General features: G+C 34.2%; 1 protein-coding gene across 3 annotated transcripts; it reads left to right on the top strand.

The window, feature by feature from the left end:
- Nucleotides 1-5,714: 5,714 nt before the first annotated feature.
- LOC128205335 (5-hydroxytryptamine receptor 1F-like) lies at nt 5,715-14,103 on the top strand. 3 transcript variants are annotated; one of them, XM_052906902.1, is made up of 3 exons: nt 5,715-6,020; nt 8,976-9,010; nt 9,605-14,103. In XM_052906902.1, the coding sequence occupies exon 3, from the start codon at nt 9,653-9,655 to the stop codon at nt 10,826-10,828; it is 1,176 nt and encodes a 391-aa protein (XP_052762862.1). In that variant the 5' UTR covers nt 5,715-6,020; nt 8,976-9,010; nt 9,605-9,652; the 3' UTR covers nt 10,829-14,103. The 3 variants fall into 3 exon arrangements, with proteins under 3 accessions (XP_052762862.1, XP_052762863.1, XP_052762861.1); XM_052906903.1 differs by lacking the exon at nt 5,715-6,020 and adding an exon at nt 6,623-6,717; XM_052906901.1 differs by lacking the exon at nt 5,715-6,020 and adding an exon at nt 7,763-8,110.
- Nucleotides 14,104-14,714: the final 611 nt, after the last annotated feature.

The following is a 14,714-nucleotide window of genomic DNA, read 5'->3' as shown; positions in this document are numbered from 1 at the left end:
AGAGAAGGCGGACCCGGTTAAACTGCGCCAATCGCCAGGATAGTTGCCAACCGTAAAGCATCGGGTACTTTGCAGAACCAATGAAACTGTCGCATTAACTATATTCATGATTACGAGAATTTCCCAGCCAAATGGCCCACAGTACCGCTGCTCCACCCCAATGGCTCAATTCTTCATACGAACGGACCAGCGCCTCAATATGGTTTCTGTCATGGCTCTGATACCAGTATCTAACATGCCCCTTTCCACATTCCAGACAGAAAATGAACTTCCAGCCTTAATAACAAAACTTGAGAATAGATTTATACATATATATGCAATATTGTTAAAACATACATTAAATTACCACAAGATTATAAAATGCTAGATGGGAATTGCGCCCAATCAAAACATTTAAAGTTATTTAAAGCTGCACGTTCACGTTCGACAGTTTTGACTTTTGTTTTCGCTTTGAAAATTGTTTGCGTAAATATCTGAAAACGATGATTTAAGACTGCTGAAAAAAGATCAAATCACATATTTCATATTTACATTCATAACTTAAGGTTCCATGAATGGCATGAATTTTTCGCCAAAAAAATGGAAAAAATATAGTCAAAAACATATCTGTGAGAATGCAGCCTTAAACATTTTGAGTTATGTAAAGGCATTCTCAGTCAAAATTGGACTCATCAAGATCTTGAATACACTGAACCAGTACATTCCTCAGCTTTACTGATACAAATCAGGCACATTAATATTGGTAGACTAGCGTTTTACCATTTGTGCTGGGCCGGCACTGAACTGTTCTCCAAATTTCTTAATTTGAATTAGAATTCAAAATACATTTACCTTTGTAACTTTTTTTTGCCAGCTCGGTTTAAACTAAGCTTCCTCAGTAAATTACAAATATCATGAGATAATTACAATATCCCAGGAAATACCTGCATTCATGTGTTTCTTGTGCAATCTGTCAGCTTCAGTATTCTCAGGGTTTTGTCCATCTCAATACCTCTCTTCTAGTCAGATGTATTACCACCCGATTTCTAAGTCAGGTCAGGCAGCCATTCCAGATACTGTGAAATCATTTATATTCGTTGGTATGAAATTTCATGGTTTTCCGAAAATTAACATTTTCGTGGGTACCTGAATTTGTGGTTTTTCATTTTTTCAAATTAAAACAACAACCTGAAACGTAGATCGACTGCATAATCTCCACATGGTGGGCGCGTGATTTCCGTCTTCTACGTCACACGGTTTATGACACTCGTTATAGTGGTACGACATGCCAATTAGTGCATATACCCATATCAATTATCGATTTAATTGGAAATTAAGGTAATAAAATAAGATACACCCTGATCCAAGTTTATTTAACATAATCAAGATATAGAAAGGCCTTCCACTGAATGCCAATTAAAAATTTTGCAAACTGTGAAAACATTGAGAATGTGCGTATATTTGAGTAAACAATCAATGTAATCGATTAAACATTTCATTAAAGAAAAATCGTTACGACATTAAACACTTTTTTCATATGCAGCACATGATTAAGCACGCGTTTCTGTCATTTGGTTCATAAAAAACACAATGAATTGATTTGGTTTATTATCTGTAAAAGGCAGATACAATATAGTTACAAAACAATAATAGTAAGATATACAGTAAGTTCGGTACTTACGTTTTATACCGTTGTATATTGCGACCTGCGTCGATTTAAAAGTTTACAAAAGAACATGGCCTGTAATTGTTAATAAAAATATTTTTTTTAACCCCTGGGTGATCATGGGTTCTAAAGTAGACCTGTGAGAAACGGTGCCACTGGTATGGTGCTTGAACCCACGACCAAAGGAACACTTGCTTTGTGATCTATGAAACTAAGCTAACTGGGTAACTGATTTTTTCAAGAGTTTTATTGGAGTCTTGTGTAATACAGCTCAACACTGGGTTTAAATACTGAACATTTAAAGTTTGTACGATGCACCTTGTAAATTGTATGGTGCAAGTTACGCACCAGTCAATTGTAACCATGGCGCCCAAGGGTCCTGAGAAAAGTGGGGACTTTGACTTTCGTTCTAACCAATCCCGGGTACAATCCTCAAAAACTCCTGGTAAAATCCCTGCCAAAAGCCCCGCACCCCGGGACATCCTAGGTAAGGCCGATTTCCCGCTATTTTTGGTGCAAAAACAAAACCAGAAGCAACAGAAGGTAACAAAACACGGCCCATTTGCCCCGCTATCCCCTCCGACCTGGGGGTGGGGGTGGTTACAATTAGCTGGTGTATTATAAAGACAATAAATCAAACACTTGAAGCACAGACGTCTGTTTTGATGGTTTGGGTGTTTCAGGATTAACGACAATAATAAACTGTGACATGGAAGAAGTAACCTGTAGATGTAGTCGTTATTTTTACCTTCGTGTCCGAAATCGAACACTTCCTGGCAACTCATTTCTGGATTGTCTTTATCAAGATTTATCACCTCTTTACGCATACATGAAAAAACTACACCCTATAGTATAGATGACGTCATCATATTGACACGCTGTGATAGTTTAAATCTGAATGTCAAACAAATACTTCCAGTTTTGACATACTAATTGCTACACCACTTACAAATGATAGTTTGAATTGGTTCGATTCTTGCTGAATGAATGCCATTGGAAACATGAAGCCATTTTACAAAATATTACATGTCAAGGACTATTTAACAGCATTGTAAACCGCGTATGAATTATATATCAATAACTTTCATTCGTATATTTTTCTTTACTAGGTCAGTCTTGAATACCGGGATATGTGTGACGTCACACGGGTTACAAACATATGACGTAGCTAACTATTGTTTGTAGAGTATAATGTCTCCGTATGTAAATGCGTTATTTACATTCTGTTTCAAATAAACTCATCAAATCACAAGTACAACCGTACTATAAATAATACGCAACGTTTGGTCATGAAATAATGCAATAACGCGTTAAATAAGCATAAGCATGTGCTTGACACCCACATTCACGTAAGTAGTTCTGTTGCTACGCAGGTGGTGTAAATCAATATTTGCATGTTCAATGTGCCGTGTCAGGCGACTAGTCGCGTTTCTGAAATACCGCTCTCTAAAAACTGTCGGCTGCAAACGGAGCGGGGGTTATACGCCCCAAGAAACAAGAAGCGAGTTTTAAGTTCTGTGTAAACTTTCTTGATCTTAATATTAGCATTAATAATTATATGGCAATAGGTGAACGTGGTCATGTTCAACTGTTTGTGACCTTTTATTAAAACTTTATAAAATTAGGTTGTAAAATTTTGCAGATGCAATATAATTGCTTCCCCAAAAATTGTAGCGTAGGCGACATTAGAAGTCGAGTTTCGTTCGTTTAGCATTTATTCCCGAGGTTTTCTTCTGTTTAAAGCTAACTTTGAACAGCATGTTCTCAGGTCAAAAAATTGGTATAAAAGTGCGTGCATTTTTAGAGTAGGAAACTTGAGTAATTTTAGTTAGATTCGGTAGCTGGCCATGTACGGCTTTCGAAAACTGATGGTGACATGTTTAAAAAATCAGATGGATCGTCACACCTTGTCTCGGACCTAAAACAATTTGATACAAGACGCGATTGTTGTGCGGGCTGTGGGTTGTGGGGGTGTTTTAAATCTTTTGTGGAAAGGCGACGGGTGATACCTCACTCCTGGATAAATTAGGACCCAACACTATATGTTTAAAAATACAAGTCCGATTCCGTCTCAAGCTAAAACGGAAATATTTTTATGACAACGGCGGACGTAATTTATGTCATAATAAGTGTCGGAATTGTGCGGGAGTTGTCTCGAGCATAACACAATATATGGGATCCCAAGTTACCGGTTACTTGTTTTGTTACGTCTTTTTCGGAAAGTAAATCTAGCCATTTGTAGTAAAATATTTTTGAAACATGCGCGTTTGTGTGAAAATGTCTAAAAAGAGACAAATCAAAACCCCAAACCTGTTCAGCCTTGAAACCTGTTCATAAAACGTTTTTGTTCTAACGAGCGCATTTTGTTGATTATTATATTTGATAAGGCTCATATCTCTTGAGGCTTACTTCATGCTTATCTTCAAACTTGCCTGTTTACTTAATTTAAATGCCGCTGTTCGAAAGCATGTATATAGTTAACCGTGAGCAGAATACAACATAGTAGGAACAAATAATACATTGAAATGTTTCGTCTCTTATTACTCATATATAGTTATTGAATTTTTCTTTCATTAGTTATTAAAGTAATCTAGTTTTTTTTTCCATTTTGAATTACTTTTTGTTTTGTTAACAGAACAAGGGCCGTATTCAATAAGCATCTTATATTTTCAACTTTGTGAGACATCGATTATTTTAAAACCCCGCTACTTTTCATCAGATTTATTCATTTGCATATATTGTTTAGACCATTTTCTTGCTAATTTCCATACCTTTTGTGTACAAACATTGTTTGTTTTCCTAAAATTCAAATTAGAGAAACAACAACAATGTTTCACTAAGTTAAATAATTGTCACTAACACGCTTATTGAAAACTGCCCCAGAACAGAAGTTTTTACGATTTATTCAACAAGGCATCTTGTCAAACAAATACGTACAAATAAACAAAATGTTCATGCATCAAAAACAATTTAAAGCTGTTTATCTAGTAAATTAGATTTATTTTGGAAGAGCGGATCGCTAATGGTTACTGCAATGATTATTCGACTAAGACTTCAACAATATCATTGATTTACAATAAAACATATACGATCAAGACAAACAATATCATTGATTTAAAATAATACTGATACGATCAAAACTTAAACAATACTTTTGATTTTAAAATACTGATACGATCAAAACTTAAACAATATCATTGATTAGAAATAAAACTTATAAGATCAAAACTTAAACAATATCATTGATTTACAATAAAACTTATACGATCAAGATTTAAACAATATCATTTATTTACAATAAAACGTATACGATCAAGACTTAAACAATATCATTGATTTACAATAAAAACTTATACGATCTGGACTTTAACAATATCATTGGTTTAAAAATAAAAGTTATACGATCAAAACTTAAACAATATCATTGATTTAAAATAAAACTTATCCGATCAAGACTTAAACAATACCATTGATTTAAAATAAAACTTAATCGATCAAAACTTAAACAATATAATTGATTTATTAGTTTCTTCAATTTTTCGCCTGTTCCAAGTAGTTACATACATTTAGTTGATTTGTTATTACTTCTTATAAGCTGAATAAATTTAAACATGCATGGTTTTACATAAATACATTTTATAAACTTTGATTGACGGTCATTGAAAGAAGAACATCTAAAAATAAAATTAAAATTATTGTTATTTTTTTAATATGGCATAATTTACATAGTCTTTATCGTTTGTGGCAGTCTATTTTCTCTGCAGCCACTCTACTGAACAGGCAAACTATCAAATGAAGCCATACTATATCTGTTTGTCCAAATGAATTGGGAGTATGAACATGCATACTAATAATTGAAGAGATTAGAATATGCAAGAATGTTCCATTATTTACGAACCCTATCTATTGCTTTATCAACTAATCAATTATTGGTATCTGTTGCCTGCACCATTAAGCTAAACATAAAACAATTTGTAATCGCCTTAATTGCACTTTATCGAGCGACCAGGAAGTATCTGGTAAACAGCCTAGAGTCAGAAACAGTATTTAAATGTTTCCACTCATCATTGAATATTACTCATTAATTACACAAAGTGAAAATGGCTGCTTTATATCAATACATCAGAGAAGTTCATTTGGAAACAACCTGTGAAAAGTGGTTATATGTGAAGGAGCGTTGAACATGCGTAGTTGCAAATCGTTCTATGGACATTGGAGTCAAGAGTATCATATATCAATACAACATAGTTGTATAACAGCGTGTGAATTGTGGCTATAACATGCATGATTTCATTAAGTGCATTTGAACATGTATAGTAGCAAAATCATTGGCAATGCTGTTTTTTCTATGAAATTCGGAGTATTTTTAGAGAAGGTGAGTGTTATTACGAAAACATTTCGACTTTTTTTGTGTTGTTTTCGCGTTTTCATTGTTTCAAGCTATATGATTTCATTTGTAATGTATTCAGTTTATTTGAGATGTGTTTTTTTGTAAGTACAAGACCGAGTATCGTGTGGAATATTACATATATCGAAAACATTACTATTCATGGGGGGTATTGAAGCTGAGTGAGTCACTGGATTTGTTTTGGAGTGTTCTCATTTTAGAGATTTGAAACATCTAACATTTATTATAAGCAGAATTTACAAATTTAACAAATACTTCGCAGTTTGTTTGCTTAAATCTCAACTATTGCTAATTACATTTTAATCAGTCAACTCGAATAAATGGCAGGCGGGTAAACGGATCTCAAGCTAACATACCATCGTAATCATGAAACCAGTTAGTACGCTTTGATTAAGTCGAATACAAAAATAATATTATTCAATCACGATCAGTCGTATTTATTGGTATAACAATGGTTTAAGGTTATACAGACTAAATAAAGTGGAACAAATAACAAAATCTGAAAACAATAATTGAATGCTATCCATGCGTTCGTTGAATATCCATTCTTTTAAGTATTTGTATTGATCTGAATGACACATATAGCTCAACTAATGAAACATAAATACTTGCATTGTTGCGTGTATCAGGAAAGGGAATGTTCTGGGATGTTTTCGTATATCTGGTATGTACTTAGTAACTTCATTTTATAGTTTTGATGTACGTCTAACATTAGTGCATTGATACTATTTCTGACCCTAATTTTATATGATACGATTTTATGTAATAGTTAGATGACATGAATTAAAATCTTCATGGTCAAGAATGGGCTGAATGAGGGTTTTTTATTTAATAGTTTATGTCTAACATTGATGTATTGATTCTTTTTCTGACCCTAACCGTCTATGATATAGTTTAATGTAATAGTTAGACGACATGAATTAAGATTTTCATGATTAAGAATGGGCGGAGTGAACGTCCTTCATTTAATAGTTTATGTCTAACATTGATGTATTGATACTATTTCTGACCTAAATCTTCTATGTAACGATTTTATGTAATAGTAAGATGAACTAAAATAGTAATGATTAAGAATAGGCGAAGTGAGCGTACTTCATTTTATAGTATATGTCAAACATTAATGTATTGATATTATTTGTAACCTTAATGTTCTAATTTAATAGAGTGATAAAAGGGCCAAACAGCAATATTCATGTATTGAGCTTTGTTGAAAAAGATACCGACCGTTAATGGTCAGCTGACGATCGGCTTCACGATCTATTTACCTTAATGCAAATATTGATGATATCTAAAACAATTAAGGAATAGAAACTGTTTGCGCCACCATATCGAACGTCTAAACTATTGTTTTCGATTTATGTTCCTTGCTATATGGGGTATAGTAATGGACTATTTCTCTACGCATACACGATATGAATGTTAATTATGGTTGGATTAAAGGTACTGTACATTTATATTGATATTGGATTAGTTAAATAGAAGCAATTGCACGTAGAAATGCCTGTCGCCTGCTGTTTACAAAATACAGCGGAGAGCAGACGGATTAATCATTAATAGCGCGAACTGGTGGTCTAGATTCTCTCACGGTGTTGTTATAACCTCAGTTTACACATACATGTATCTTTCACTTATCAATAAACCATATGGTGTTTTGATTGTAGGATTTCAGGATTCATTATGCATGCTGTTTTGTTCATATCATTTCTAGATTGGTCTTATATCTCGGGCCAATGCTTGAGAAGAAATGTACGCTAAAGTAGATACCTGTTACTTTTTAAACAAAGAAGTTATGTGCAGTGTATTCTATCTGCTCATAGAATCCATAAAGTTGAGTTAATTTTGAACAGGTTGTTGAATTATCAGTGTTGATGAGAAATGATCCGAACATATATGATAAGTTAGTGTTATTATAGCCTCAATGTACACTTACATTGTACTTTGACAATCATGAATGGCATATAAGGTGTTTTGATTGTGGTATTAATAGGACCTAACAATGATGATTCTATGTTACAATTGGCGATGTACATACATCTTCTATGGAATATAAAATCCATGTAAGTGTTTTTTATATATTAATGATCTAACATTATCATAAATATATTTCTTATTTTTTACATTTTATGGGTTATAAGTACTGTGATTTTTGGCCGGTGGCCTTTGTTTACTTAAATAAAATGAGTTCAGTTAGAATGAGTAGAAAGCATCACTATGTTGGATCTATCGCATGCAAATTCTTGATAAGAATTATTAGGTTAAAGCTGCACTCTCAGTTTGGCCGTTTTTTCTCATTTATTTTGAACAAAGATAATATTATAACCGAATGATAATCTCAAACACATTATAAATCAAAAACATATCTATTTGTTTCATATTTTCAGAATACTAATCACGCACGCGCAAAAAACAAAACATACACCCACGCACACGCACGCACATACGCACGCACACACATACGCACACTCACACTTCCCCTTCACTAATTGATGATTTTAGTATATGTGGCTGTGTAAAAAAAGGAAAAAAAGAATCTATACTATTTATATGCATTCTGGTTCTGAATACAATCGGTATCTTAAGTTTGGCCGTTTTAGCATTTTTTTTCTATTGGAATGAGACAAATTTTGTGTCTGAAAACTATTGTTACAAGGCGGTTGGAAAAAGATCAATTCGCAATTTTTCATATTTACGTTCGAACATTGCTATTTTATGTCTATAAGCGTTACTTATGCCTTAAAAATCTGTTTGATTGCGAGTCATCTTATATGACTGAATTGAAGGCATTCATACCAAAATCAGCTGATTCTGAGAGAAAAACAACAACAAAAATTGTTAAAACTGTCAATCTGTGAGAGCACAGCTTTAAGTAGAATCATGTAATGTTTTGAAGGAAACATTATCTGTAATTTTATCCTATTTCAGGGAGCTTATTATCCAGAAGGAATATATTTTCAGTGGTAAGTACATTATATATTGGAACATTCGATCAACTGTTCATAAAAGCTATAATTCAAGATACGTGGAGTGTTTTGCACATTAAAATTGATCTATTCCGATCAGGCATATTTGCCAACTTTTCATACACATCACGAGACAAATTCATATTAAACAGGTAGTTGAATTATAAGGGATGATGAGGAATATTAAGACGGGTACACGCCGAGTGGTTTGTACATTATAAGTCTTATAGGTATTTTTCGTACAAGCATATTAGCCAACCAAACAAGCCACAAGTCAACATTTTTGAACAGGCTGTTGAATTATCAACGTAGGAATCAAGATGAATAAGATGAGGGCTTAAATAATATATTTGTTTACTTTAAATTGTAACAATTTTGGTAATGCAAACCTTTTTTGAAAATGTATAATTTTGAGGACAAAATGAAATGCGCGTGTATTTTGGAAATTGTATTACAACCCGACGTTTTCGTGTATCTTACATAAAAAGCGTATTATCGACATATAATTGGAATTTCAAGACGAACAGTTATTAAACAAGATGACGTTTAAAAACCATAAAAAAACAAAAAACAAATTGTTTTCAACTTCAGGGATGTTAGTGCGGTGTATACTCAAAAAGCCACGGTAGGAAACTGAAGATGTACACAACTTTACCAAAATCATGGCGGGACGAATTCGACGTCAACGCCTCGTTGACTGAACTCAACGACGCTTTGGTCACGCTACACCTTCCGGCCATTGTCATCTGCGCTACGCTTGCAGTGATCGGGATCATCGGAAACTTGATCGTGTTAAGCGTCTACATACCCCACCCAAGCTCATTTTCACGTGTGTTTATTCTGTGGCTTGCTGTTGTAGACTTTATAGCGTCCAGCGTTGGAACGCCTCTTCTGGTGTTCAGCATGATCCACCCGTACCAGTTTCAGTCCGAGAACGTATGCAAAACGTTACGTTTTGTACACGTTTTTCTTGTTGGGACGTCAGTGTTTATATTTGTTAGTATTGCCATTGAAAGGCACCGAGCTATCTGCAATTTTGAGGTGGTTGAAATGAAAACAAGGCGAATGCATGTCATGTGTATTGTGTCTTGTATAATGGGAGTTGTAGTGGCCGTCCCGGCTATATTTATTTACGGAATAAGGACAGTCAAAACTGGAGTTCACAATATCACAGGGACTGAATGCTTTGTTGAAGACCACTTTATACAATCTGATTCAATATGGCCCAAAATATACTTCCCATTTCAATCCATTGTCGTGAGTATATCATTTGCTATATTGCTTGTGTTGTACATTCGGATTGGACGACAGTTACAGTGGCATCTGAAATTCACGGGACGTTACTCCACAGGCTCGATCTTAAACAAGTCAACCAAATCAAGCCAGTCACTATGTACACCCAAAGCTGCTACAAGCACACATAAAAACAAAGCTGGAAGTGTCTTAATGAAGACCACGACGTCAGATCAAACTGGAAGTACGTACAGACTACACAAGCCTGTTGGGAAGGCAGTGTCCAACGCCACTAGCCGCGTGAACAGAGCCGCCCATGAGATGACCAGCATGTTTTGTTGGTTGACGGCCGTTTTTGTGCTCTCTTTCATTCCTCATCTTGCTATTATCATCTACTCTACCTTTCGACCAGATTTTGCGCAGGATATGACGTCATTACAGGTTGTGACATATAACATTTTTCTGAGATCGTTTGTGATTAATAACATGGCGAATCCTCTGGTATATTTCACATGTGTACGTGACTTCCGAAGAGACTTTAGGAATTTATTCTGCAAACTTTTCTATTGTTACAGGTGTTAATGGACGAAGTAAACGATAACCTGTCAAAGGCGATTGGGAACGTTTTTCAAAACCTGAATAGGCTTAATTTTAGATAGTGAATAAAACAGTTTTTATATGTCGTTTTTATAGTAGAAGGCTGTATAGTTGAGTATCACGTCATTGCTACGCCTGAAGGTCAACTCATATATGAACTGTGGCGTGTCAGGTCTATGACTTTGTTGTCTGTTGGGGAACAAAAATAGCTGAAAATGAATTGTGTCTACATCTTAGGCTCATGCACTAAACTTAAGCTTCTACTTAACCTAAATGCCCTGAAAAGGTTTCAAACTCAAGGGCATAAACTGAAATATTTTCATATGCCCCGAATATGGATTCTTAATTTCAAATCGGATTCCGAAATCCATCGTAAATCCAACAATGTGAGTAGGTTCCATGTGCTATATGGAGGTTGACAGTTTAAGAGCCAGTGTCAGAGATGTAGGTCAATCCTCATTATTATGTGCGTTCATATTAACTAAACACATTTCGAATCGAAAATGGTTCTTTAATATAAAACAGACGAAATGAATTGAATGGAGTTGTTATGAATTCCATTGTAGGTACTATTCTCGATGAAATGCATGGAACTGTGCAATGCTCATTCCAATTTCCGTCACACATGTAGGAAGCGTTAGGTGTCTTCTTTAATTGAGAAGATTTTTATACATTTTCGTTTCCCATCTCCATCAAAAACAAGTACATTCAAATACATCTTTGGGCGATGGCCAAAAATAAAACGGAGAAGGATCCTCCGACTCTAGAAATACGTGTATGATCTATTTTACAATCTCTTATACAAAATATGTGTATGAGTTATTTGACAATCTCTTACGAAAATACGTGTACAATCTGTTAGACAATCTCTTACGAAAATACGTGCAATATCTATTAGACAATATCTTATGAAATCTGTTAAGCAATCTCCTATGACAGTACGTGTGCAATATGTTTTGCAAACTCTTTTGAAAATACGTGAAGTATCTGTAAGACAATATCATATGAAAATACGTGTACATTCTGTTTGATCTGCATGCATGTATACTATGTTAGACAATCTCTTACGAAAATATGCGTACAATCTGTTTTGAAATCTCTTAGAAAAATACATGTACAATTTGTTAGGCAGTGTCTTACGAAAACACGTGTACAATGTGTTAGGAAATCTCTGATGACAATACGTGTACAATCTGTTTGGCATGCCTTTATGAAAATACGTATACAATGTGTTAGGCAATGTCTTACGAAAATACGTGTACGGTATGTTTGACAATCTCTTGCGAACTACGTGTACGGTATGTTTGACAATCTCTTGCGAAATACGTGTACAATCTGTTAAGTAATTTCTTATTAAAATACGTGTTCAATCTGTTAAATAATCTCTTTTGAAAATACGTGTACAATCTGTTTGACAATCTCTTACGAAAATACGTGTACAATCTGTTTGACAATCTCTTATGAAAATACGTGTACAATCTGTTAGACAATATCTTATTAAAATACGTGTACAATCTGTTTTACAGTCTCTTACGAAAACACGTGTACAATCTGTTTGACAATCTCTTATGAAAATACGTGTACAATTTGTTTGAAAATCTCTTATGAAACTACGTGTTAACTCTGTTAAGTAATCTCTTATGAAAATACGTGTTCAGTCTGTTAGATAATCTCTTTTGAAAATATGTGTACACTCTGTTTGACAATCTCTTATGAAAATACGTGTATAATCTGTTAGACAATCTCTTACGAAAATACGTGTACAATCTGTTTGCCAATTCCTCACGAAAATGTGGGAACAATCTGTTAGGCAATCTCTTTTGAAAATACGTGTACAATTTGTTTAACAATCTCTTACGAAAATGCATGTAAACTCTGTTAGGCAATCTCTTATGAAAATACGTGTAGAATCTGTTATACAATCATTTACGAAAATGCGGGAACAATCTGTTAGGCAATCTCTTTTGAAAATACGTGTACACTCTTTTAGACAATCTCTTATGAAAATACGTGTACAATCTGTTTGACAATTTCTCAAGAAAATGCGGGAACAATCTGTTAGGCAATCTCTTAAGAAAATACGTGTTCACTCTGTTAGACAATCTCTTACGAAAATACTATAAACTCTGTTAGATAATCTCTTACGAAATTACGTGTACAATCTGTTAGACAATCTCTTACGAAAATACGTGTAAACTCTGTCAGGCAATCTCTTACGAAAATACGTGTAAACTCTGTTAGACAATCTCTTACGAAATTACGTGTACAATCTGTTTGACAATTTCTCACGAAAATGCGGGAACAATCTGTTAGGCAATCTCTTATGAAAATACTTGTACACTCTGTTAGGCAACTCTTATGAACATACGTGTTCACTCTGTTAGACAAGCTCTTACGAAAATACGTGTAAACTCTGTTTGGCAATCTCTTACGAAAATACGTGTTCACTCTGTTAGACAATCTCTTATGAAAATACATGTACAATCTGTTAGGCAAACTCTTATGAAAATACGTGTACACTCTGTTTGACAATCTCTTACGAAAATACGTGTACACTCTGTTTGACAATCTCTTATGAAATTACGTGTACAATCTGTTAGGCAAACTCTTATGAAAATACGTGTACACTCTGTTAGACAATCTCTTACGAAAATACGTGTAAACTCTGTTAGACAATCTCTTACGAAATTACGTGTACAATCTGTTTGACAATTTCTCACGAAAATGCGGGAACAATCTGTTAGGCAATCTCTTATGAAAATACTTGTACACTCTGTTAGGCAAGCTCTTATGAACATACGTGTTCACTCTGTTAGACAATCTCTTACGAAAATACGTGTAAACTCTGTTAGGCAATCTCTTACGAAAATACGTGTTCACTCTGTTAGACAATCTCTTATGAAAATACATGTACAATCTGTTAGGCAAACTCTTATGAAAATACGTGTAAACTCTGTTAGGCAATCTCTTACGAAAATACGTGTAAACTCTGTTAGACAATCTCTTACGAAATTACGTGTACAATCTGTTTGACAATTTCTCACGAAAATGCGGGAACAATCTGTTAGGCAATCTCTTATGAAAATACTTGTACACTCTGTTAGGCAAGCTCTTATGAACATACGTGTTCACTCTGTTAGACAATCTCTTACGAAAATACGTGTAAACTCTGTTAGGCAATCTCTTACGAAAATACGTGTTCACTCTGTTAGACAATCTCTTATGAAAATACATGTACAATCTGTTAGGCAAACTCTTATGAAAATACGTGTACACTCTGTTTCACAATCTCTTACGAAAATACGTGTACACTCTGTTTGACAAACTCTTATGAAAATACGTGTACACTCTGTTTGACAATCTCTTTCGAAAATACGTGTACACTCTGTTTGACAATCTCTTTTGAAAATTCGTGTACACTCTGTTTGACAATCTCTTACGAAATAAACGTATACAATCTGTTAAGTAATCTCTTATGAAAATACGTGTTAAATCTGTAAGATAATCTCTTTGAAAATATGTGTACAATCTGTTTGACAATCTCTTATGAAAATACGTGTACACTTTGTTTGACAATCTCTTACGAAAATGCGTGTACAATCTGTTAGCATTCTCTTATGAAAATACGTGTACACTCTGTTTGACAATCTCTTACGAAATAAACGTGTACAATCTGTGAAGTAATCTCTTATGAAAATACGTGTTAAATCTGTTAGATAATCTCTTTGAAAATATGTGTACAATCTGTTTGACAATCTCTTATGAAAATACGTGTACAATCTGTTAGACAATCTCTTATGAAAATACGTGTACAATCTGTTAGACAATCTCTTATGAAAATACGTGTACAATCTGTTAGACAATCTCTTAT

The sequence above is a fragment of the Mya arenaria genome, chromosome 10 (genome assembly GCF_026914265.1).
Source record: "Mya arenaria isolate MELC-2E11 chromosome 10, ASM2691426v1".
In the NCBI taxonomy this organism is placed as follows: Eukaryota; Metazoa; Mollusca; class Bivalvia; order Myida; family Myidae; genus Mya; species Mya arenaria.
Note: the sequence above shows the minus strand (reverse complement) of the source record. Positions and strands in the feature narration are given on the sequence as shown.